Source organism: Quercus robur, chromosome 4 (assembly GCF_932294415.1).
Source record: "Quercus robur chromosome 4, dhQueRobu3.1, whole genome shotgun sequence".
Lineage (NCBI taxonomy): Eukaryota > Viridiplantae > Streptophyta > Magnoliopsida > Fagales > Fagaceae > Quercus > Quercus robur.
Genome location: NC_065537.1, coordinates 48,105,618 through 48,131,827, shown reverse-complemented (window position 1 = coordinate 48,131,827; position 26,210 = coordinate 48,105,618). Strand labels below are relative to the sequence as shown.

The 26,210-nt window shown below is 35.7% G+C and overlaps 2 protein-coding genes across 2 annotated transcripts; both read right to left on the bottom strand.

Moving 5' to 3' along the window:
• Window positions 1-3,964: 3,964 nt before the first annotated feature.
• LOC126722050 (putative F-box protein At3g16210) lies at window positions 3,965-5,089 on the bottom strand. Its single transcript, XM_050425207.1, has 2 exons — window positions 4,445-5,089; window positions 3,965-4,333 (listed from the first exon to the last, which is right to left on the bottom strand). Exons 1-2 carry the CDS (start codon window positions 5,087-5,089, stop codon window positions 3,965-3,967), a joined length of 1,014 nt encoding a protein of 337 aa, XP_050281164.1.
• A 14,936-nt stretch (window positions 5,090-20,025) lies between these two features.
• On the bottom strand, window positions 20,026-21,221 carry LOC126722049 (F-box/kelch-repeat protein At3g06240-like). The gene is made up of 2 exons (XM_050425205.1): window positions 20,928-21,221; window positions 20,026-20,844 (listed from the first exon to the last, which is right to left on the bottom strand). Exons 1-2 carry the CDS (start codon window positions 21,219-21,221, stop codon window positions 20,026-20,028), a joined length of 1,113 nt encoding a protein of 370 aa, XP_050281162.1.
• Between the last annotated feature and the right edge of the window lie 4,989 nt (window positions 21,222-26,210).

The window sequence follows — 26,210 nt, the reverse complement described above, 5'->3', positions numbered from 1 at the left end:
GCTAATTAGAATTTAAGGCACTAATTTTATGGCCAGTTTGAACAAATAAGACCTAAGATTGTTTTAAATCTTAAAAGAGGCTAGACGAGGTAAAGCTTTGAGATTTTCATTAAGTTTGAGCAGCACTTGTAAGCCATATCTGTCAACTATAACAGTGTATAAAGAACAGATTGAGTAAAGATGCATCAAAACCATTTGTTATTAATTTATTTTAAGTAAGTATTTATTTATAGACATTGGGTACGACTTTAGTACACTGGAGATATAATGAAGAATCTTCAAGAAAGAAAAATCTACAGTGTCCGTAATTTTGTAGAAAGGGATAGAAAAGGAGAGCAAAAGGGAGGGTAGGAGGGAAGCAGCATACAACAAACATCCTATCGAGGAGCCATTGAATTAAAAAAAAAAAAAAAAAACTTATTCTCAACAGCCTCAAAAGTGCAGTTATTCCTTTTTCACCAAATTCACCATCTTAGTTAGTGTGGTATAACCATTCCAAATCCCATTATTGTTGTAGCATCTTCACCTTCCTTCCCACCATCCTAATAACTCAACAACCTACTTAGTCAGTCGTTAAACCTGAAACAAGGAAACAATTGCAGCCATAATCAAATTATAACTAAACCCTGCCACAACAGCTTATCAACATTTTCTCTTCACTGCCCTTGGACATAAACAACAGTCTATACCAACAATTAAGAAAAGGGAGACACTAACTCTAGCTCTGCTTCAACAAACCTTTGGCAATGATGAAGCCAATTTGGCTATCTTCACAAAACTATCACAAAGAAATATGACTAGAATATTAGTGCAACCTCTCCAAACCAAGGATCGTACTTAAAAAAATAAAAGCAAGCTTGCATGCCAAACAACTGAGAATTTCAGCCCAAGGTAAAGGGCCCATCAATCCATTGTCTTTTATTCATCTATGTTCTTTTTTATTTCTTATTATTAGATGTCAGATATTGAAGCAGCATTGGCTCTAGCAAGAATCAAAGTAGAAGGGAGAGCCACTACGATTAATGTAAGGTTGAATTTATTCAACCATCTAATTGGCTTTATTCCGTGCCAAATTTGCTTGTAATTCAGCATTTAGTAACCCTGTATTTAGGTGGGATTGTTGTAAGGGTAGTGAGTGAGATAGAGTGAAGATTGCTCAAGAGTGTGCAAGAAAACAGAGTGTCGCGGCTGGGACTCGCGGGTGGACTCGCGGCTGCAAGTCGCCAGAAGCTGTACACGTGCCAAGCATGCTGGAAGATGAACAGTCATGCTAGCTGGAGCACTACAGGACAAAACAGGACAATTGACCATACGGTTAACTCACGACTGGATCTCGCGACTTGGTCAAGCCGCGAGGTCAAGCCGCGAGCCACCCCTGTTTTGGAAAAACCTGACGTTTCACATTCCTCTTCACTCCAGTATAAATACCCTTTTAACCCACGATTGAAAGAGAGCTTCCAGAGAGAATTTTGAGAGAGAAACCCTAAAGAAAAACAAGATTGTTTCACACACAATCCCTACCTTAGAGTCTCATCAAATTCCCTCACTCTCTTCCTCTCCATTGTTAAATCCTTGAGAGGCATTATACCAAACCTGGTTCTCACCATCATCATCTCTGTGAGACAGTCGTTTGGAGTTCTGGGAAGCAGTTAGGAAGGAGCCAATCTTTATTGGTTGATGCTACGGTCTAGTAGCAGAATCCGGGAAGCTAGAAAAGAAAAAGGTTCGGCGCAACCTCGTTGGAGCAAGAAGCTTGGAGGGCTTAGGTGCACTGGGTAGATTAGGCTTGGAGGGTCTATTGCTGTCCTTGTATCCCAACTGTATTTTCTAGTGGATTGATTACCGCTTGGAGGGCGGCGGAGAGGTTTTTCGCCGAGCTCTTCGGTTTCCTCTTCGATAACACATCGCGTGTTGTCTTTGTGTTTGCATCTTTCTTCCTCTCTATCTTTGCCTTTATATTATCTGCTGAGATTTTATTATGTTATGGCTTAGATAGTATTTAATCTATTTCACATTATAGCATATGTTAAGTTTCCGCACACTTGTTGTTTAACATATTGCTTGTGTTGGTTAAGTTAATTTTTGGGGGTCTAAACGTTCAAAAGTGTTTTATACACGTTTTTGAACTTTCAATTAATATATTAAGTTTGAGTCCTAGGCTTTTGCAAACGCCCTTTCATCTATGATTCACAGGCGACATCAACAGAGTGTCAACCATGATGTCCTTAGGGAGACAGTCGTTACTCCCTTGGAGGATCAGTGTATATGGCTACATAATTTGTAGAGAGAGAGTGAAGGGAAAGTAAGAGAATTGCAATTTTGAAAGAGTGAGTGTACTCAGGTAGCTTAGCTTCAAATAAATTCCCAAGATAAAACAATTATCTAATTATGACTTGAGAAATATGTGTTTGCAAGATCTGTAGTGATAGGAATACAAATAATGTTATAGAGTTGGGAGGTCAGTGGACAATGTACATTGTCATAGGGAGATTGCTATTGCTCTTATAGAGGTTTGGGAATGAATTTATGTTTGTCACAACCTAGCTTCTCTATATGCCTTTAAGTTCTACCTCATTTACCAAACAAGTTTATTGAACAAATCCCTTAGTAGTATAAAACTTAGCATGTTTCTTTAGCATAAAGAACACAAAAGTATTGAAAGAAACACAATAGTTAAGCACCTGAACAACCATTCACATACAAATATCAAATACTAATTTATAATAGCGACAAAAGGATAATGTAAGCATGGGATAACAGTCAAGCTTTAGCAATACTATCTAACTAAAAGCCTACAACTAAAGGAAAAGCTTTGTAAGGTTGAATTTTATCAACTATCTTGTTGGCTTTATTCCGTGCCAAATTTGCTTATATTTTAGCAACTAGTAACCCTGTATTTAGGTGGGAATCATGTAAGGGTAGTGAGTGAGAAAGTGTGAAGAAATGCTCAAGATTGTGCAAGGATGTAGAGACTCACGGCTGGACTCGCGGGTGACTCGCGACTGGCAAGCCGCCAAAGTTGGCACACGTGTGAAGCATGCAGGGGAGCTGAAGAGTCATGCCAACTGTTGCACTACAGGAAAAAAGTCTCAGGCTGGCTAGGCCGTTAGCTCGTAGCTTGAACTTGCGACTCAACCCAGTTGCGAGGCCAAGTCGCCAGACCACCCTATTTGGGAAAAACTGTCTTTTCACATTCCTTCTCACCCTACTATATATAGACCCTTATACCCACGAAAGTTAGAGAGCTTCCAGAGAGAATTTTGAGAGTGAAACCCTAAAGAAAAACAAAATTGATTCATCCACAATCTTCACATAGAGACTCTTCAAATTCCTCTACTCTCTTCCTCTCCATTGTCAAATCCTTGAGAGGTACATTACCAAAACATTTTCTCACCATACCCATATTTGTGAGAAGGCCATTTGGTATTTGGGAAGCAGTTAAGAAGGGACTAATTTCATATTGGTTGATGCTGTGGTCAAGTAGTGAAATTCAGTAAGCTAAAGAAGAAATAGGTTTGGCGGAACCTTGTTGGAGTAGGAGCTTGGAGGGCTTAGGTACATTGGGTAGATTAGGCTCGGAGGGTCTTCTGCTGTTCATGTATCCCAACTACATTCTTTAGTGGATTGTTTACCGCTTGGAGGGCGGCGGAGAGGTTTTACGCCGAGGGCTTCAATTTCCTCTTCGATAACACATCGTGTGTTGTCCTTGTGTTTGCATCTTCTTCCCTTAATCTTTTTTATTTAATTTCTACTGTGGATGTGATTTTATTTGGTTTAGATTGTTTATCAATTCTGTTTTAAGCTTTTGTTCATATTTCGTACATTAATTGTTTGTCTTTAAGTTTGAATTGGTAATTTGTAAATTGGGGGTCTAAACGTTCAAAGTGTTTTATACACTATTTGAAATTTCAAGCTTCATTCATACCATTATTGACTTCAATCTTATATGCTCACCACAAACCAGTTAGTAAGATTCCACATTTCTTCCATCAAGTAAAACAAGGCTCTCCATGAAACTAGCTATAAATGAAGGATGTTGGATATCGGGATCCTTCTTCTCTTGTAGAGTTTCAATGTCAATTAAAGCATACTTCATTCCTTGCCTATTAAATGGAGCACTTCTGTAACCAACCATAAGTGAACCATAATTGGTGAAGCGAACCCAATAAGCTAGCCTTTCAAATGGTACAACAAAAAGTTTATTCCAAAACTCAACCACACCATAGTCTGTCATCACCCATATGGAGTATTGGAAGCTAGATTGTCCAATGAAAGCCAGTTTCCCAATGAAAGCCAGTTTCCCTCTTAATGATGCAATACATGTTCTTTGAAGCTATTGTCCATAGATAGAAACATCAGGTAGTGCTAGCTTTCTGAATTTCTCACTATTGACATCAAATGCCACAATATTTGTTTCTGTGATCCAGTTTAAAGCTCCACTAACCAAAGGGATTGGAGAAAGAAAATCTTCATTGAACCATACATCTGTTGTCACCGAAATTTCAACCTGTCTCCATGAATCTGAACTTAACGTGTACATCTCGATCTCAGATGGAGACAAAGAAGTACTATGTGAAGTCCTTACAACCTTATAGTCATTATTCTCGGAACAATAAGCAAATCCGAGAGTAACATTGTTTAAGTTTTCTAAGCAAGGATGAGGCAACTTCTTGAATTTTCTAACGCTGGGGTTCCACAAATATATAACATTATTTGAATCAGCTAGACACAATAAGCCATTGCACGAACCCACCATTTGAGTACAGTCAGAAGTAAAATCAAAAGGAATTTCAATATCAGAAATCTTATCAAACGTGCGGTCGAAAGCGACTGTACAGATTGATGTTTTAGGGGGAGATTTTGAACGATAAGAAGAAACCAGGCGACGTGCTTTCCATGACGCCATGTGTATGATATAATCGTTACCATTATATTTGTTGTCGTTGTTGTGATTAAGGTGGGCGGAGATGAAAGAAGGGGTTGTGATTAAAGAGTCCCAGGATTTGCAAACGCACCTTAATCTTATCACTGATTTCACAAGTACTCTTCCCAGAATGTTTAGTACGATGTCGTGCGGAAGATAGTTCATCCTGCGTTGGATCTCATCTGGACTCTGTTTTTTCAGCGTAAGGGGCACAGAGAGAGAGAGAGAGACACACACACACACACAACAAGGAATACTTTTTCCTGGGATTCCAGATTCAGATGGAAACAGGTTTTATTTAGGATTTAGCCCTAGGAGTAGTTTTAGTTATTAGAATTACTTGGGGCTTACAATTCTTTTTTGGGAATTCTTTATCAAAAGTGCCACCATGTCATTTAATTACTAAATTAAAATGAGTAATGCTGCTTACACTAATTATTTTACAATATTTTTATAAACTAATGATATGGCTTAAGAATTTTTTAAATAATTATTGGTAAGTAAAAATATGATACTAGTGATGGCTTAGTCTGCTTAGATTAGAACTAGTAAGAATTTGCCACATTAATAGTTTGTAAAAATATTGTAAAATAGTTTGTGACTATAGTATTATTCATCTAAAAATGCCACTAAAAAAAAAAAAAATTCTAAACAGATGATTTAAAAAAAAAAAAGTGAATTAAAAGAAGACAAAAAGTCCCTATTAAAATAATTATTATTATTTTCATTTTCTTGCTATCCAAACACAAAGATATTGGCTTGCCAAATGCTACCTTGATTTGTTCACTTGTGATGGCAGTTGCGTTTAGATGTGAGAATATTGTTGTGTTATGTGTGGTGGATTTAATGGGGTAGAAGGCTGAGTGAAGTGGTTGCTGTGAGACTAGATTACAGTTTCTAGGTTGAGCCATCACGTGGGAAGGGGGTTAGATCTATTTTCTCTCACAGTTTTCACTAAACCTTTACCTAGATGACCACACCGAAGCTCAAATCTATTCACCGGAGAACTCAAAAAAAAAAAAAAAAAAAAAAAAATCTAGTAAGTCAACAAATTTTATATTCATTCTCACAACTATTCAATGTGTCTGACTATGAGCGGTAAAATAAAATTGTGGATTCATATGAAAGTAATAAGAAGCCAGTCATAGTTTGCCACATTTGTTTTTCAAAAATGAACATTTGGTTGGGTGTTTTCATTTTGGTTCGTGTATTTTGAAAATATTTTCATTTCAGTTCAAGAGTCTTTCAAAAATATTTTTACCTTATGGCATGTTTGGATGGAGGGGGGAAGGAAGGGGAGTGGAGAGGAGTAGAGTAGAGTTAGCTAAAAATAAGTTAATTTTCTGCTAAATCTACTCTATTCTACTCTACTCCCCCTCCCTCTTCCTCAATCCAAATGGACCATTAATCTTAGAGCATTAGTATTAAGTTTAATGCAATTTTAACTAAATCTATCCAAAAACTTTACTTTTGTTACTTTAGCTAATATATTATTCATAAACAAGTAGGATTTCGAAATGCTAATCACTTCTATGATAGAATTAAATGGTTACCGTTGTTTCATACAAAATTATGATAGATTGATTAAAACAATTAAAATTCAATTTTGTTTAATTTCTTAAAATTTTTGGGAATAGAATTTTAGTCGGAGTAAACTTTTTCAATTTCTTGATTTTTTATTACTTTTTTTTAATGGAAAGATTGAAATTTCATTTAGATGGGGATAAAAACATTACATCTTGAACTTAAACATGCTTAATAATACAAGAAATTTCCTCTATCCAATTGAAGAAACCTACCATGCCTCTACCATATTGGGTTAGATGATAGGTTGATGGGCTGACATAACCTGTTTAAATACCCTTAGGTTGTTAAGATGGTGTTTATTGTTTAATGAGTGTGTTTTGGGGATTTTAAAGGATGTAAGTGATTTACAAAATTTGGGGTTAAATGTTCCTAAAAGAATCACTGTATAGTAGTTCAAAATGAACATTCTTTTAGATTCTCTTACATTACAGAAATTTAATGTAATGTACCTAAATTTTGGCATTTGTGCTTTTTAAAATTTTAGAGTGACACTAAATCCCAATTATATAGTTAGTGTAGCACCAAAATCACATCTTATAAGAGCAATATGGAGGGGAAGGTCATGGGTTCAAGACACATTGGGTTTGTGTTTTGCTTGCCAATAAAAAAAAAATAATAATAATAGCATAGAGATTAGGGGTGGCAATTCATGTTCGCAGGTTGGGTTTATTTCATGTCGAGCCATTAGTACTTAGCTATATGGGTTGACCCAAATCTGACATGTTTAGTAAATGTGTCAAAAATCCTCAACCCTAACCCAACCCATATTTATTAAACATGTCGAACCAACACGACATGTTTAACCTATTTAATTAACAAGTCATGTAAAGGTCAAGACAAATGACCTGTTCAATAACCTGTTTGATTAATAATTCATACCTAACTTGAATAACCTATTATTAATTTCCACATATCTAAAATTAAAATACAATTACAACCATAAATATAGTGATAAACATATAATTACAACAAAAAATTAAGAAATAATAACAAAATAATAATAACAAAATGTAATACCTTTATAACCAAAACAGGTCAAATGGGTTCACATGTTGAACATGAACACAACCCATTTATTAAACAGGTCAGTTGTATCGACCCAAATATGACCCGAACTTGTTTAGTCTTAACCCATAACCAGTTTATAAACGGGTAGTTGTGTTGGGTTTGCGGATTGTGTCAAATTTTGCCACCCCTACCATGGTTTGAAAAGTATCACTTTATCCACTTGAGATCATGGTTTTAAAAACCAGACCAGTCAAAAAACTAGAAAGAGGAGTGGTTCTCGATTATCTGGTTCGATCGAGGTCGAACTGAAGGTCCAATTGATGATGTCATAAATAATTTAATTAAGAAAAATAAAAATTAAATAAACGTATAATATTAATAACTTATCATATTTAATAAAATATATATAGACAAATATTTAAAAGAGTTTTCAACTATTCATGCCATATACTAAATAAGTATAAACAATAAAAAAAATTACAAAAATGGTAATTATTTTATAACAATTTTCCCCTATGATCCTTTACAATATAATTGAAAATTATGGATTTAATTGGACTCCCATCAAATAAAATTTAATATGATTTTTTTTTTAGAAAGAAATTTAATAGGATTTGATAAGTTTTTTTATTTTTATATATATATATATATATACTTATACTATAAAATAAATGGTATGTGAATAAGTCGTAGCAAAAATTATAATCCTAGCATTTTCCTAGTATCCCACTCTCCACCATTAATATAAATTCAAAAGTAATAATACACACACACACATATATATATAGTTCCCATTTCCTACCACTCACCTTAGTCAACTACCCTCTCAAACAACTACATTGCAATCTTTGATGATTTGATCTCTCTCTCTCTCTCTCTGTGCCTAAATCATAGTTATGGTTGTGCTCCTACCGTTCCAGATCTAAGAAAAATGTAGCATTTTTTTTGTAGAAAAATCCACTGTTTTAGCCCATTTTTAAATATTTGTGTCACACCTTAAACCCAAAAGGGTCCAAAGCATGAGAAAGACATCTCAAAAGTACTTGTATATTTTTCCTTTTTGACAATTCAATCCAAATAAATCATATCAAGTACCAACACTAAGAATTATCATAATAATTCCATTAAATATACTTTCAATGTAAGTCAAAGCTCTATGCAATAATTACAAGGACCATTGGCCACAAAAGAATAGAGGTTTAAATAAATATAATTACACATCATATACTTGTCTCATTAGTGGAAATAAAGTCATGACCACTATTAGATACAAAAGAATAAGTCAAGCCTACTCTAGGATGTAGATCAACTAAATTTCTCCATCACAAAAGTTCAGCCTCCATCAGTAATTACTCTAACTACTGCTAGCCACCCAAAGCTGTCTCAAAATGATCATTGCCTACTCTAAAAAAGTTGTAAAATGATGGAATGAGATAGAGCCCAGTAAGTAGCATAATTAATAGGGGTGAGGGAAATGCAAGTTTCATGATGATGAGCAATTTACAAAACGTGTTATAATATGGGAATTTCCACTAGGATAATGCAAATCCATTTTTCTTAATAAATTGACAAGAATGATTAAAAGAATATAGTACCAAGCTTTCTCAAAATATTTCAACATGAAACTACATACTATTTACTATGAGCTATCAAAACACCCTTTTAAAACCTGAACATCCAACCCAAGGTCACATGACAAGTCACTATAAAGATGTTAGGTATGCCACAAAGACATCAAGTTATGCCATGAAGACATCAATTATGCCACAAAGACATCAATCTGCCACAAGGACGGGGTGCCAAGATACCAATGTCACCAAGACTACGGTATCTGGCTAGGTAATCACCGGGTAGTCATATGTCACCGCCCAAGGGTAAAAATATGAAGATCTCACAGTTTACATGAAATCAAAACACGGTTCAATTTCGAGTAGTTTCAAAAAAAACTCTGAAATACCCAAAATATTCACAAGGTTCTCAAAATTTTCAAAATCATTTCTTGTCAATAAGATTTTCTATCAATTTCCCAAATATCACATGTCAAGATAAAAACATCTTTAGAATTTGGAAATAATGCAATAAATCCATAAAATCTGATAAGAATATAAAGTGAGAGAAAAAAACTGAATAATCTGTAAAATATATGTAAATAATAATGTACAATAAAGAGCCTTATATAGGCTAGGTATGTGTGCAGTACAAGTAATACGAGTAAACTACAAGTACGGTATACTGGGCTAAGCCCAGTGGGCTAATCTAGTCCAAGCTATACACTAACATCCCCCCTCAAACTCGAGGTGGCAAGGAGGAAGCCAACTGGAGTTTGGATATAAGATCTTGAAGACGACCAGGCGGGTGAGACTTGGTGAAGATATTAGCAGGCTGGTCAGCAGAGGAGATGGAGAACAACTTGAGATTGCCTGTCTTGAGATGCTGGCGAGTGATATGGCAGTCGATCTCAATGTGCTTGGTGTGTTCATGGAAGACATCATTATCAGCAATGTAGATAGCACTACGATTGTCGCAATAAAAAGGAGTGGTAGTGGGCTGTGGAGCATCCATGTCAGCCAAGAGCCAACGAAGTTAGACAAGCTCGCAGGTGGTGTCGGTAAGGGCACGATACTCAGCCTCAGTACTGGAATGGGAAACCACAACCTGCTTCTTGCTACGCCATGAGACAGGAGAAGTACCCAATAAGAAAGAGAAACCTGTGATAAAACATTGATCAATTGGATCACCTGCCCAGTTCGCATCTGAATAAGCATGAAGCTCGAGAGAAGACCAAGAGGAGTAGTGGAGACCACGATAAAGTGGGCCCTTGACATATCGGAGAATTCGAAGAACGACAGCATATTGACAGAACGAGGGGCATCCATGAACTTACTAACCATACCTACGGCATGTGAAATATTCAAACAAGTAACAATGAGATAGATCAGACTACCAACCAACTGATGATAGCGAGTAGCATTGGAGATAGGTTCACCATCTAAGGGTGTGAGCTTTGCATTGTATTCCAAGGGAGTGGAAACAGTCTTGTTGTCGGTGATACCGACTTTGGAGAGAAGATCAGAAGTATATTTAGCTTAGGAAAGATAGTTTCCATTAGAGGATGAGATAACCTCAAGCCCAAGAAAATAGCTGAGAGTGCCCAAATCTTTCATCTCAAAATGCTAACTAAGGAAGTGTTGAAGAAAGCGGATACCTGTAGAATCATCTCTAGTAATAATCATATCTTCAACATAAAGAAGAATAAGAGTGATACTAGCAGAAGATCTTCGGAAAAAGAGAGTAGTGTTATGAGGACTTGAAGTGAAACCCTACTGAGCAACAACTGAGTTAAAATTTTCAAACCAAGCTTGAGGAGCCTGCTTGAGGCCATAAAGAGCATGGCGAAGGCATCAAACTTGACTGCCTGAGTATGGAGTATGGATAGCCAGGGGGGTGGTTGCATGTACACTTATTCTTAGAGGTCTTCATTGAGGAAAGCATTCTTGGTGGTGCCACAGAATCTAAGACAGGTGGATCATATTCCGAGGACAGAACCGGAGATGAGTTGTCTGGAGAGGCAGTTGATGTTGAAGAATCCTCCACAAGTTCAAGATAGAGAAGGAGGAAAAGATCAGTAAAAATGGGAAACTTTGAGGAAGAGGACGCAGGAAACTTCTAAAGACTCGTGAAAGGATGATATTCCTAGAACTTAAAATGACGGGAGGCATGAAGGCGATGAGAAATGGGATCATAGCAGCGAAATCCCTTTTGAGATGCACCATAACCAAGGAAACAATAAAGACGAGCACGGGGTTGGAGCTTTCTTCGTTCATGAGGAGGAAGAGAGACAAAGCAAGCACAACCAAAAACCCAAAAAGAGAGGAGTAATTAGGGGTTTGACCATAGAGAAGCTCGAATGGTGATTTGTTATGTGTAGTTGGTGAAGGAATACAATTAATGGTGCACACAGTAGTGCATGCGGCCTCACCCCAAAAGCGCTTAGGAAGAGAGGCAGAAATGAGAAGCGTGCGGACAACATCAAGAATGTGACGATGTTTTCGTTCTACACGACCATTTTGTTGAGAGGTGTAAGGACAAGACCGTTGAGGAAGGGTACAATGACTATCTAAAAAGGATAGGAAAAATTTATCATTATATTCTTGAGCATTATCTGATCAAAAGACTTTGATGGTGCGATTAAACTATGTTTCAATTATTTTATGAATTGTTTGGTAAATAGACACAAGTTCAAAGCTATGGTGAAGCAAATAAATCCAAGTATATCAAGAAAAATAATCTACAAATATGACAAAATATCTAGATCCCCCCTCAGTGGGAATAGGTGCAGGACCCCAAATATCAGAATGTATAAGATCAAAAGGTGCAGAAGAAAAGGAGTCACTATTATTAAAGAGAAATTTTGTTTGTTTGGCAAAATGACAAGAAGTACAATTAAATTTTTGAAACTGAATTGAACCTAAATGACCTTGACATAGATCAGGTGAGGGGGTGGCAGTGGTAGCAGCTGTAGAAACAACTTATGAAGGAATCTTCAAGTCATGAACCTCAAACATGCGACCAACCTTATGGCCTATCCCAATCATTTGACCCATCCAAGGATCCTGCACATCCACACCATGATTAGTAAATAGAAGATCTATACCTAATTCACAAAGTTGACCAACAGAAAGCAAATTGAGGGATAACTAAGGGATAAACAAGGAGAAGAGATTGTTCCTTTATGACTAATAGGCATAGGAGTTCTATCAGTAGTGTAAATGGTGATGGGGTGTTCTAAGGGTGCCTTATCAGAAAATTGGGATTCATCAAGAGTCATATGGTTACAACATGCAATATCAAAAAACCAAGATTGTTTACCTGAGGTGACAGAAAGGGCAATGGAAGTTCGGGATAAAACCTGTTGAATTATTACCTCAATATCAGCCGTAGTAAGTGAGAAAGCCAAAGATGGACTTGTAGGAACTGATGGATTTGAAAGACATACAACAGCTGCCAGAGGAAGAGAAGTTTTATTCTACTCTTGCATAAATTTCTGCAGTTTGCGACAAATTGAGATGTCATGGCCTTTGGTATGGCAAAACTCTCAGCAAGTACCTTTGGAAGATTGAGAGGTGGGATGCCTAGAGTTTATTCATGGAGGAGCAATGAATGGGAGGTTGTGGAGATGGTGTAGCCAATACATGATCAGTTGATGACATGTGATGAGTAGGCCGATGATTCTCCTCAGAAATGAGCTCCTTGACTACAACATCAAGAGAAGGAGTAGGAGACCGGCTAAGTAGAGAAGCCCTAGTAGGCTTAAAATCTTCACGTAAACCCATCATGAAGTGCATAAATTTACGGTGATCCCGATATTTGACAAAGAGCTCAATGTCCTTAGAACACACTAGTGGAGGATCTGTAATAGAGAGTTGTTCCCACATAGTAGAAGTCTGATAATAAAAATCAGAAATAGACTAACCTGTCTCTTGGCACATTTGATAAAGTTTTGATTCAATGTGGAATTCTAGGCTTGAATCGTTAGTGCAATTATAGCGATTAGTCAAAAATTTCCAAGCAGCCTTAGCAGTCTCAAGACGAAGAAGAAGATTATGAATGGAGGGAATAGAGGTATTGATAAACCAAGACAAGATCTTACTCTGAATATTCGCCCATTCCTCTAGGCATTCTTCGTAATCATCCGTTGTAACAGCAGTCTTGGAGGCATCTTCAACAGTTATGGCTTTGGACGTAGGTTTTGGTACTGGCTTAGGAATTGAACCAGTCACATATATCCACAGTTTATGACTCTTGAGAAAGACAATCATATTCAAAGACCATGCATGATAACTAGTAGGACCATCCAACATAATGGTGATAGGACGTATGATATCTTGTTCGTTTTGTTGAGCTATAATGAAGAAAATGACCAAAAAGAGGGATTTCGGGACCTCAAACGAAGAGACTAAACCTAAAAATGGAATCTATGTGAAAAACTAAGCAAGTTAGGCCCCTTTGAAAAATTTTGACCTCGGTCTATGGCGGTGGTCAAAGTCAACGGCGATAGTCAAGGTCAACAGTGGCAATCAAGGTCAATGGATGCTGAAGTCACTAGGGCTAACGTCATAGGGCTAACGTGTGTTGACGCGGCAATGAATGGTGCGTGGGCACGTGAGATTGGGCGTGGCGCGTGTAGGCACATGGGAGCGTGTTACTGCGAGACCAAACCTTCTAGTGGCACGTGGGAGCGCGTGCGATGCCGGATTGATTTAGTTTGGGTTTTTCTCGGAATTGTGCAATCTATCAATTTGTGCATTCAGTTTGGCAGGGTGATGGATAGAAAGACTGGATCTGAGAGTTTTTGGTGCTGTGGGTCTGACGGCGGTAACTTGCTTCTGACAGTGGGCACTGGATGAAAGCAAGGGTAGTAGAAAGACACCGGAGAAGACCACAAGTGCCAAAAAGTCAAAGTATTTGGCTCTAATACCATGTTAAGAATATAAAGTGAGAGAGAAAGACTGAATAATTTGTATATTTTGTGTAAATAATAATGTACAATAGAGAGTCTTATATAGGCTAGGTATGTGTGTAGTACAAGTAATATGAGTAAACTACAAGTACAGTATACTGGGCTAAACCCAATGGGCTAATCTAGTCTAAGCTATACACTAACAAAATCCATTCCCAAGAATTATATCAAAAATGCTTATCTCTTCCATACTAATAAATGATGCATTTCCCCATATGAAATATTAAAGATGATGCACTTTTCATATATAATCATATATAATAGGGTAACAATACAATACATTTTAAGAAAACATAATTCCACAAATAAATTTCCAAAATGTGTTTGACCCAAAAACAAAGTTTATGCTACATGGTTATTTTCCAAAAATCCCATTAAAGGCTACTTACCTTGCAACCCGCAAAAAACTTAACTCTCCAAGCTCCAAAGGAGATTAGCTAGAACCTAAAAAATATCAAGCAAACCTATCATAATAAGCATAAAGCTTGAAATTGTTTCTAGCTACAAATTATGAATTGCCAAATAAGCAATTAATTAGGCAAGCCTAGTATGTAACCTCACAAATAATGTATTCTACTCCCAAATTTTCTCAACAATATATTTTACAAAGCATAGACCCCAATTTATAAATCATGTCATTCAAAGCCTTCTCCTTTATCATAAGAGATCCTAACACTTTATGAATTTCTCCCACAATATATACATACCATTTTCAAGAGACCCATGAAACAACAACATATATAACAATATCCACCATTACAAACCCAAATATAAATCCTCCACTAGCTCCAAATAAACAATAAAAATTAGATTTACCAAATATCTCACATTAGCAAGAAAAAACCCCCAAATCTTTTACCATAGGTAAACCTCAAATGGCTACCATTGTACAAAATCTAGAATAATTCACCAAATATGTCCACCAAAACAAAACTCATATACATAAACACATGAATATCACTTCCAAAACTTAGATTAGAAGAACCTCTAGCAAAATATGAAAACCCACCAAAATATAAGATGAGACGTAGGAGTTTAAGAGGTTCCTATGGAGTTTTTCCAACAAAACTCGCTGGAAAAAAAAAAAAGTGTGGAGGTGGTGGAGACTGGTGGGAGTGTGAGAGAGGGAGATATAAGTGTTTGTTTATGTTTGTGTGAAAAGAAGGAAAAGAGAAGAGAAAGAAGTGTAGGGCCGGGCAAGGGAAGGGGGAGATATTTTGAGAGAAGAGGAGTGGTGGGGAATTAAGGGGTAGGTGGGGGGTCACGTGGGCTTTAAAAAATCTGCTACTTTACCCCCCCCCCCTTTTTTTTTAAAGGTGTGGGACGTTACAATTTGCAAAACCAGTTTAACTGGACCGGTTCTTGGGTTTCATAGCTAAATAGGCGATTAACGGTTTTTTTTTTGGTTAATTTCCGATTTTTGTGAATAACCGGACCGGATTGATGTCTGATTCTCGGTTGAACTGTCCGGTTCGATTTTTAAAACCATGTTTAAGATTTGCTCCATTTGATTTTCGTAACCCATCTCGGTTAAAAAAAAAGGTAAATATGTATTTTTAGTCCCCTTTGATGTCTCTCTCCTCTCAAAACAAAAACAAAAACAAAAACAAAAAAATACAAAACCAAGAGAAAATAAAATTAAAAAGTGAGAGTTTTGTAAAAATCAAGAACTTCCAACCAATTCAAACCCAATAAAAACACTTTAAACAAAGAAACCCAGCATCAAAACCCACTATCTGAAATACACCGTAAAAGAAAATCACCATCAAAATAGAGAAACCCACCATCAAAATCCACCAACAAAGAAACTCATTGTTTGAAATTAAAAAAAAAAAGAAAAAAAGTCCACCATCAAAGAAACCAAAAAACAAGCTCCAAACTCCTCCCCCAATTTGTACCAACTTCATTAAAACCATTTACTCACAAAACATTAAAAGCTTAGAGCAACCAACCTATTGTGTGGTTGGTCCTCTCTTACATATAGCCAACGTTTAATACAAGTGCTACTGCAATTTTTGATCTTGGTTCCTAATTTATCGCCATAAGTATTTTAACCAACAACTTTTTGGGAAGAGGTTTTAAATTTTTAATCTAAATCGTATTTTATCTAACTCATTTAAGATTGTGAATAATGTCTCTTCTACTGCAAAAGAATGTTAATTAAGTAGCTTGAAGCAAGCCATTTTCGTCCCCTTTGTCTTTTGTACAAAAGCCATTCCTACTCTATTTGATGTAGGAGCTTAGACATACAAAAACCAACACACCTACACACATCCTAACCCACGATCCATTTGATAGCCATGCCCCAAACTCCATTTTTCAAATCCTAACAACTAAAAGAAACCCAATCCCTAAATCAAACAAATAGCAGCGTAGACAAAGGTTTAGGGTTTGGTTTTTGAGCGAAGAAATGAAGCCACCAACAGCAACACCAATGACCCACCAAAGCCATGATGACACTGCAACCAAGGCGTGACCATCTCAACAACCCAAAATCTCAGATCGACCATAATGACCCATATGTCATGCTTCTCCTTCAAACCCATACCCAAGGCAGTTGTGCTCGTCCACAAATCAAAACCCAAACCCATACAACCACTCTTTTGCTCCTCCACTGTCCCAATTGTGACCCAAAGCTACCATCAATTTGAACTAGATTTAGAGATGATAGAGACAAAGACTGAACAAAGAGATAAAGAGACAAAGGGAGGGAGAGGAGAGAGAGAGAGGGACTAAGAAATAAATGAAATCAAATAAGAAGAAACAAGGGATAGAGTTAAGAGTCAATATATTATGCCTTTTGTTTTGTTTTCTTCTCAGTGTTTTAATGACATTTTGTGATCTATTAGAGTTCTTGAGTCAAGTTTCTAAATTTTTACAAATGACTTCTTCTGATTTTGTACTTTTTTTTTTTTTTTGGGAGGAGAGAGACATAAAAAAGGTGCAAAAACACATATTTGCCTTTATTTTTAATAGAGATGGGTTACAAAAAACAAACGAAACAAATCTCAGGTGGGTAAAGTGATACTTTTCAAATCACGGGTAGGCAAAGTGAATTCGGGCCTAACTATAAGTAGGTTTACTGTAATTGCCCTTTTAACATAAAAAAAGTTTTAAAAGAAAAAAAAATCTTAATTTCCCAATTAAAAAAAAAAAAAAAATCTATCCCACTTTCTTTAACTTTCCTTCACTTTGTTAGGAATCAAACACCCTTAGAGTTCCTTTGGTTGGGGAGATGGAAAAGTGGGAAGATAGAAAATGGGAAATGAATGGAAAAGTGGGAGGATAGAAAAGATTTTAATTTTCCTCATTTATGTTTGATTGGTGGTGGAAAAGTGGAGAGATTAAAAAAAATGAGTTTGGTATAAATTTACTCATATACTCTTATTAAAGCCTAATTAAAACAAAAAAAGTGGTAAATAACCAACCAAAAAAACCAATGGCAGTCACCCAAATTTATTAAAAAAGAAAAATCATGCCCAGAAAAAAGAAAAGTAAAAAATAAATAAAAATTAAAATCGCATCTAGTTAAACCCAAAAAAAAAAAAAAAAAAATGAAGAAAAGAAGAAGAGCAAAACAGACTAACCCCTATAGCAAATTTTGAAAAAGAAAAAAGAAAAAAGAGAAGAACTTAATAAGATTCTATGGGTTCCCTTTTTGGACAGAGTGGATCTTGGATCATTAAGAAGGGGCTAGAGTAGGTTTTAGGTGAATAGGGCTTGGCTCACCGCGGCCTTGTTGGACTGTTATACGAACTGATCTGTGCACAAGTTGAAAGAACTCCACAACAAATACATATATTATATTGACTAAGCAAAGAGAACAGCAAGTACACAGAATAAAAGTGAACAATGATAGTTATGAATGCTTCAAGAAAGTTTTGTTTAATTAAGTCAAGTGTTAAAATACATTTGGTCTCAAAGATCCAATAAGCCTCAAAGATCACAGACTTGGATAGTCCCCTTTGGGCTCCTAAGACTTGTGAAATGTGAGACCATTGAATCCAAGTGGTTCAATGATTATAACTATAAGAACTTACATTGCTCTTTTACACTCAATGAACTCAACTTTAATCACTAAAACTCCATTTCTTATATTTCTAGTCTTTTCTACACCTTGCTTGTCGGCCTCTGCCCTCTTTTTATACTACTCTAGAAGGGCTTCAAATTAGCATTCTTTCCCCTTGTTTTTTGGCTAGTCTCCTTTGTCTGAAATGTTGGTGGCTGTTACTTTCCTCATCTTCTCTCATTTCATTCTTTTGGGAACTCTCCCCCAGAAAGTGCATCGGTGGGTTTTCCACTCATAGAAGCTTCCTTTTGGGACGAATTAGATCCTCCTCAAAGGTCAACATTCCATGGCCTTCTTTCAAGGCTCTAAAAGGACATTTCGAAGGTCCTGGAACCTTGATGTTGACTCCTTTTGGTTTGGCCCTTTCCTAGGAATGGCATAGATTCCTTCTTGCAATGGGTGAGCTTGGAAAACCTTTGATCATCCTTGCCCTTACTGCATGTCTTTTGGCCTGACCGAGATCCCTCGGTTCCTTCACCAAGTTCTGATCCTAAGGCCATCACTTGTCCCTTTCACTTCTCTCTGCCTCCCAGGAACTTGATTTTGATAGGATATCCAATGGCTCTTTCCCTCTTTTCCCTCTTTCAAGGATACATATGACTTGTTCCCATACTACTTTTTGCCTCTTACACATCCTTCTTAGCATTTTCAAACTTTCTCCCTAAGAACCTGCTTCTTGGAGGATGGATGACTCGTTAATGGTCCAAGCTTGGTTCTCCTCTTTTTATGTTTTTCTTTCACCTTCCTTCTTTTTGTGCCTTTGGGCCTCCATGGTCCTTTTTAACTTCATGAGCTGGGCCTCCTTTTGTTAAGGCCTAGGGTTCTTCCTTGTCTTCATGGACTAGACTTCCTTGTTATATTTTAGACCTCAACAAATTCAAAACTTTAACTTTTATAAGAACAGAAACAAGAATTTTAAATCTAAACAAAAATACACAAATAAAAGTTACTTTATTATTATTTTCCCATGCTCTCTCACCAACCAAATTAATAAATAAGTAGATAAAAGATTAAGGACTTCGTGGGAATGTGGTTCCTCAAATTTGATGTTTCGTTTGTTTGTTGTGGGTTGGGTCTCAAGAGGGCGCACTTCCCTTAGTTTGACAAGTAGGACTTCCAAATGCTAAGCACTTCTATGATAGAATTAAATGGTAAGAGTTGTTTCATAAAATTGAATTCCAAATGTTTTGAGCTAATCACTTTAATTTATTGAGCTTAAGTCATACCATATATTCATATTTTTGCTTTCGGTGAAGCAATATAGTTGCCATTTACGTCTCAAGGCAACATGCTAGAATTGCATTCCATGGATGGTTGGATGTTGAATTGTATTGAATTATATGCACTGTGGAATCCAAATTTTATTGACATCTCTGCACAAGTCAACTGTTTTTTACCTCTTGATAAGTAAACATACTTGGGTACCCAAACAAATAGGATTGAATATGTTGCTCTACTTTCCATCCCTTACATTTGGGTAAGGAGATCCCATATGGTACAAAGCACCATTGATCCATGACTTAAACAATCTATAATGCATGCTGCCTTGGCTAGCATTGTCAATGGCTTGTTTCAACTAATATCAACAGTTTCAGTTTTGGAGCTTCTTTATTCTTGTCTGTATAGCTCTAATCTAGCTCTTTGAAACACTATTAAAGGCAAACACAAGCAAAAAAGGAATATTTTGGCCAAGTATTGTTTCTTAGTAACATTGCCAGATATTGTTGTGTGCACAACAACCATCCACATAAAAATCTCAAATACTAATATAAAAGAGCAACAAAAGGATAATGTAAACAGGATAAAAATCAAGCTTTTAGATCAAGCCTAATATTAAAGGAAAAGTAATTACAGGGGTTTCACTTCATCCATACCGCTAATGAGTAATGACTTCAGTTCTTAACTGCAACAATCTGCTTAATATGACAACGTGTTTGGTCCATCAAGTAAAACAAGGCTCTCCATGTAAGTAGCTACAAATGAAGGATATTGGATATCAAGATCCTTCTTCTGCTGTAGTGTTTTGGCGTTAATCAAATGAAACTTATATTTCTTCTTCTCTACTGGACTATGGATGCACCAAAATGTCAGAAGTGAACCATACTCGGTAAAGGCGATACAATAAGCTGCTCTTTCAAATGGTACAACAAAAAGTTTATTCCAAGACTCAACCACACCATACTCCATCATCACCCATATGGAGTATCGGAAGCCAGGTTGTTCACCACTCTCAGAAGTAATGAAAGCCAGTTTTTCCTCGAATAATGCAAGATATGTTTTAGAGTAGTACGCATCCTTCAAACCATCGGGCAGTGCTAGTTTTCTGAATTTCTCAGTATTTACATCAAATGCCATAATTATATCAAAGCTCTGCTCTTTCTCTTCTATGCTACGTGCCATCCAGTGCAAAGCTCCACTAACCAATGGGAATGACGAAAGAAAACTATAATCATAGAACATAGTATTGGTTGTGAACGTGATTCCAAGCTTTCTCCATGAATCCAAACTTAATGTATACACCTCAATCTCATGTGTAGCTGAAGACAAACATGAAATCCTTACAACCTTGTAGTCATCATTCTCGGAATGATATGCAAATCCGAGTATAACAGACTGTAACTTTCCTAAGCAAGTATCAGGCAACATCTTGAATTTTCTAATACTAGGATTCCACAGATATATAACATTAGCGTAAGTGATGAAACACAATAGGCCATTGCACGAACCTATACTATTCTGGAACACCCAGGAAAAAAATCAAAGGGGAGTACAGCCTTTGAAATCTTGTCAAACGTGCGGTCCAAAGCGATTGTACAGACAAGTCTGTTAGTGTTGGAAGAAGAGTAAATGTCTACTGATGGCATGCGTATTACATAACCATTATCATGGGAATCTTTGTTGTTGTTGTTGTTGTTGTTGTGATTAAGGTGGGCTGAGATGAAATAGGGAGTAGTGGTGATTAAGGAATCCAAGAATTCGGAAACGCACCTAAATCTTATCACTGGTTTCACCGGTACACTTCCCAGGATGTTGAGTATGATGTCGTACGGAATATGGTTATTCCTCAGTCGGAGAATCGGTAATTGTGGACGTGGTTCTCTCATTTGAGACATTAGAGTGGGTTACTACTGGAGTTTTCTCAGATACATATTATTTTTATAGACATTATAGTTAACAATATGGTTAACTATAAATAAATAGATCGTAGACGGTCTTCTCATATGAACATAGCTTTCTTACCCAGCAATATATATATATATATATATATATATATTGGCGCGGTGCTGGGTTGCTTTTGTATTTGGGGTCAAAGAGATGGAAAATGACAATGCGACAACAGAGTTTCATTACTTTTTATCAATTGGGGCACCTTTTTTTCTTCTTGTTTTTATAAATGCACTTTTATTAGTCCATATGGTAGATGTTTTTATTTTGGTTGTGTATTTTGAAAAGTTCTGTTTTGGTCCTCGAATTTTTCAAAAATTTTTTATTTTGGTTCTTTTTGTCATCTTATTAATTATGGAATTTGATAATATACCTACTAGAAGGCTCATATGATATACTTAAAAGTGACGTGACATGATGAGCAAAACAATAACAAAAAAAGACAAAATTTTGTTGATTTTAAGCTATGATTGACTCATTGAATCAAAAATAAAAAAGTCGGATTGAAAATTTGAAATCACTAGATATGGACTCTCAAATTTCGAAACCCATCTCGGCTAAGCACATGTCCTCAACCAAAAGTGCTAAACTATTTGGGACCTAATTTTAATGTTAAATGATTAACACAATTAAATGTATAGGGATGTAACTGAAACTAAAATCAATGTATACAATAAGGACCCAATTATAGTTTTGACCTTTGATTTGGTTCAAGATATTTTAATATTTGTATATATATAACCAATATTGACCCCAAAGTGAATTAGATCTGGGGAATAATTAAATCAACCCGAACCAAGCTCTTCTATTAAAAAACAAAACACCGACCAAGTCGTACCTTTAAAAGATATGAACTTCCATGACTTTTTCGAAATGACTTATATTGTGTGTGGGGGTGTTACGTATTGCTTAATGTAAAAAAGAGGTCAAGAATGTACTAATTAAAACCTTTCTCCCTCTCCCCTTTGCGTGTGCGTTAAAATACTTTAGTATTCTCAAAAAAAAAAAAAAAAAAAAACACAAATATAATTGCAAACCAACAACCCAAGCAAAATCCAAACAATTCCTAGTTTGCATCACATGGATCCTCCTATCGTGCGTATGTAGTTAGTTATTTAGCAGTTATATTCTACTCTACTCTACTCTACTCCTCCTTCCTCTCCCTCAATCCAAACGGACCATAAGGACCATAAGGCTATTATACAAGCACTATGAATTACTATCAACACACACATAGAATAGACAACATTTTCATGTTACAAGACCATAAGATCATTAGAATACCAAATTTACCGAACAGACTCACCCACCTCTTTTCACTACTACGTACGCTAGTTTAACTATATATTTTTGAAATTTTGATAATCCATTTTTTCTTTCATGTACAAGCATGATTAGCTCTGTAAGACTAACAAGGCAGAACTCTAGGTCATCGTCCATTAAACAAAAGGGCAACACACTCAGCAGAAAAGCATCAAATACACTTGGGGCAGAAAAAAAAAAAAATAAAAAAAAAATAAAAAAAAAATAAAAAACCTCCAAGAAGCCTAGTTTAAGAGTGACCCAATAAGCAATATATCTCTTGTAAGTCTAAAAAATCTTTCCTTTTTTGATACACTAAAAATTCTTTCCTAAAGCTGCAGTCTCGCACAAGAGAAACAATGAAGGACATGTCCCCTTTGGACTCCATGGAAACATAGCTCCAATAGGTGCTTTGGAAGCCCTACAATAAGAGTGGACTTCAAACCTTCTACATTCCATTAAATTCCAAACGATTTCATCCTCTCCTCAAAGATGAAACTTCACCGAATCCAAAATTAAGAAAAACAAGACACTAACTCTAGCTCTAATGGCAGAGCTAGGAATTTATATTTGGAGGGGTCAAACATAAAATTAGACAAAAATAATTTCTCTGTGTGTATATTAATTATACCTATACTAATAGTAATGTACATACAATTTAATTATCAAAACCCAAAAGTGTATTATTTTTGAATTACCATCTCCTAAACTTGTCCATGAATCTAGATTTTTCAAATTAAATTATCACCCATTAAATATAATGACTAATTTAAAAAAAAAAAATACAAATAATTTAATGATTTTTAAATGAAAGACAAACAACCATTCAAATTTCAATATATATAAATTTTTTTAAAAAAAAAATCTATAACTACAACCAAAGACATGTTATATTATTTTATATATAAATTGAATGATATAAAAATAATATATTTTAATCATATACATCGATAATGTTATGATATATTGATTATTTTAATATTTTAAAAACAAATAAATATATGAGAAAAGTCAAATCAAACAAAATAAAAAATAAAATAAAAGTACATGGTAAAGTAGGAGTAGCCTACACAGTGGCACACTTGCTTTTGTAGGAAGGATTTTAACCACACGTATTTATCTAGTAGAAGAGGATAATTGTTTAAGAACTGATACATCTACAATATTTTTATAACAATTTCACAATAAATCTTAAGTGGTAAATTGTTACTAGTTCTAATTTTAATTCACAACTTAAATAATTTTTTGCACACTCATAATAGCCAATAACAACTTGCCATTTAGGATTTGTTGTAAAAATATTATGAGTATAGCATTTTTTTTTTATTAAAATAACTCTACTATATATATATATATATACACACACTAATTTTTTTTTCAAATATTTGGGGGGGGGGGGGGGGGGGTGGGGAAGGCCCCCTTTGGTCCCAATGTGGCTCTGCCACTGTCTAGCTCCCCCCAACAACTCACTCTCTCTCTCTCTCTCTCTCTCTATATATATATATATATATAAGTTCTTCCTCATTAACCAAACAAATTTAGTGAACAAATCCCTTTAGTAGCATAGACCATAGCATGTTTCTTTAGCATAAAGAATAAAATAGTACAAACAGAAACACTACAGCTCAGCACCTAAACATGTTGATTTGCATTTGCTAACAATAAACACGTGATTGAACCCAGCTAAGCATGAGAAAATAGTATTCCTTATCATTATATACATCTCACAAAGACGGGAGATTGGATGATATAGAAAGATCACTAATCTTGGAACAAACTCTCTGTCATAAATATTAGCTTTTTATTATCAATATTAAGGTTAAATGTAGTATACAAACCAACAAAGACCATGTAGCTTCAACCAGGGAGAAGAACATTACCTTTGAATGGCATCAGGCTTACTAAACAAGCACTTGCCTGCTCCTTTTCAACATTCTCAGTTTTAGAGTTTCTTTTATATTCAGTTATGTTTAGTCATTTCTTGTTTTAAATTGAAGTCAAGAAGCTATAATCTGGCTCTTTGTAACCTACGAAGCATAGACACGGACACACACACGAACATGGGTATAGGTATGGGTACCTGACACAGTAGGATATACATATTAAATAATTAATAAAATTATTTTTATTTTTATTTTAAAGTAATTAAGCATTTATTTTTGCATATAATGTTAAACATGTATCAATTTAAGAGCAATAATGGATAATAAAGTAAATTCATGACTAATAAATGATATTTAAAAATTAGATAAGTGTTCAAGATTGAAACTAAAAAGAAATAAAAGATAAGTGTCTCTCTCATGTCCTGCTTTATATATATATATAATTTAAAAAATAAATAAATAAACATAACAATTGGGACACTAGTGTAGAAGTGTCCTAGACATGGCTTGTGTACAACGTGGGTTGGCACCCAAAATAAAGTGTTTGTGCTTCTTATTTTGTAACACGAAAGAATAACCACATGTACCACAACAACCATTCACATACAAATATCAAATACTAATTTATAATAGCCAAAAAAAGGATAATGTAAACTTGGGATAAAATTCAAGTTTTAGCAAAACTATCATGCCTAATACAAAACGAAAAGGAAAAGCAAGGGTTTAGCTTCATCCATACTACTAATGACTTCACTTCTTATACACACGCCACCATTTGCTTAGTAAACTACCATGTTTGCTCCATCAAGTAAAACAAGGCTCTCTATGAAATTAACTACAGATGAAGGATGTTGGATGCCAAGATCATTCTCATGTAAAGTTTCAGTATCAATTAAAATAAACTTAAATCCCTGGTTCTTTACTCTAGTGATGCACCAAGCCAGAAGTGAACCTAAAGGCAATGCAATATGCTACTCTTTGGAATGGTACAACAAAAATTTTATTCCAAGACTCAACCACACCATACTCCATCATCACCCATATGGAGAATTGGAAGTCATGTTGTTCATTGCATCCACACTTAATGAAAGATAGTTTCCCTTTGAATAATGCAAGATATTTGTGAAGGGATTTTCCCTAGAAAGAACCATCAAGTAGTGCTAACTTCCTGAACCTCTCACTGTTGACATCAAATGCCATAGTATTTTCCCTCCTGCAATACTCTTCTTTTATAAACCCGAACTAGGTCAAAGATCCACTAACCAATCAATGGAATTGACGAAAGAAAATTTTTAAGGAACATTAGATTGGCTGTGAACAAAATTTCATCTCTTCTCCATGAATCCGAACTTAACGTATGCATCTCAATCTTAGGTGTAGACATATAACTAGATGAAATCCTTACAACCTTGTAATCATTATTTTTAGATTGATAAGCAAATTCGAGTGTGAAGGGGATGAAAATCAAGGATGACAGATCCGTTTAAATAAACCTGACGGTACTGAATTAGTGAGCTGTCGGGAATAAGGCAGTAAATGGAGTGATGGACGAATAGACCACATGATGGATGGACCCATCTCCATAATAGACGAATAGTCCCTCTCTATGGACGGATTCTAGGTTCTTGGGCCCAAGGCTGACGGATACCAAGGCCATGTGGCACTCACATGACTTGGGTAAACCCCACATGGAAATATCTTGCACCCCACACTTAACCCTAGTTGAGGGAATCCCAACATGGAAAGAATCCC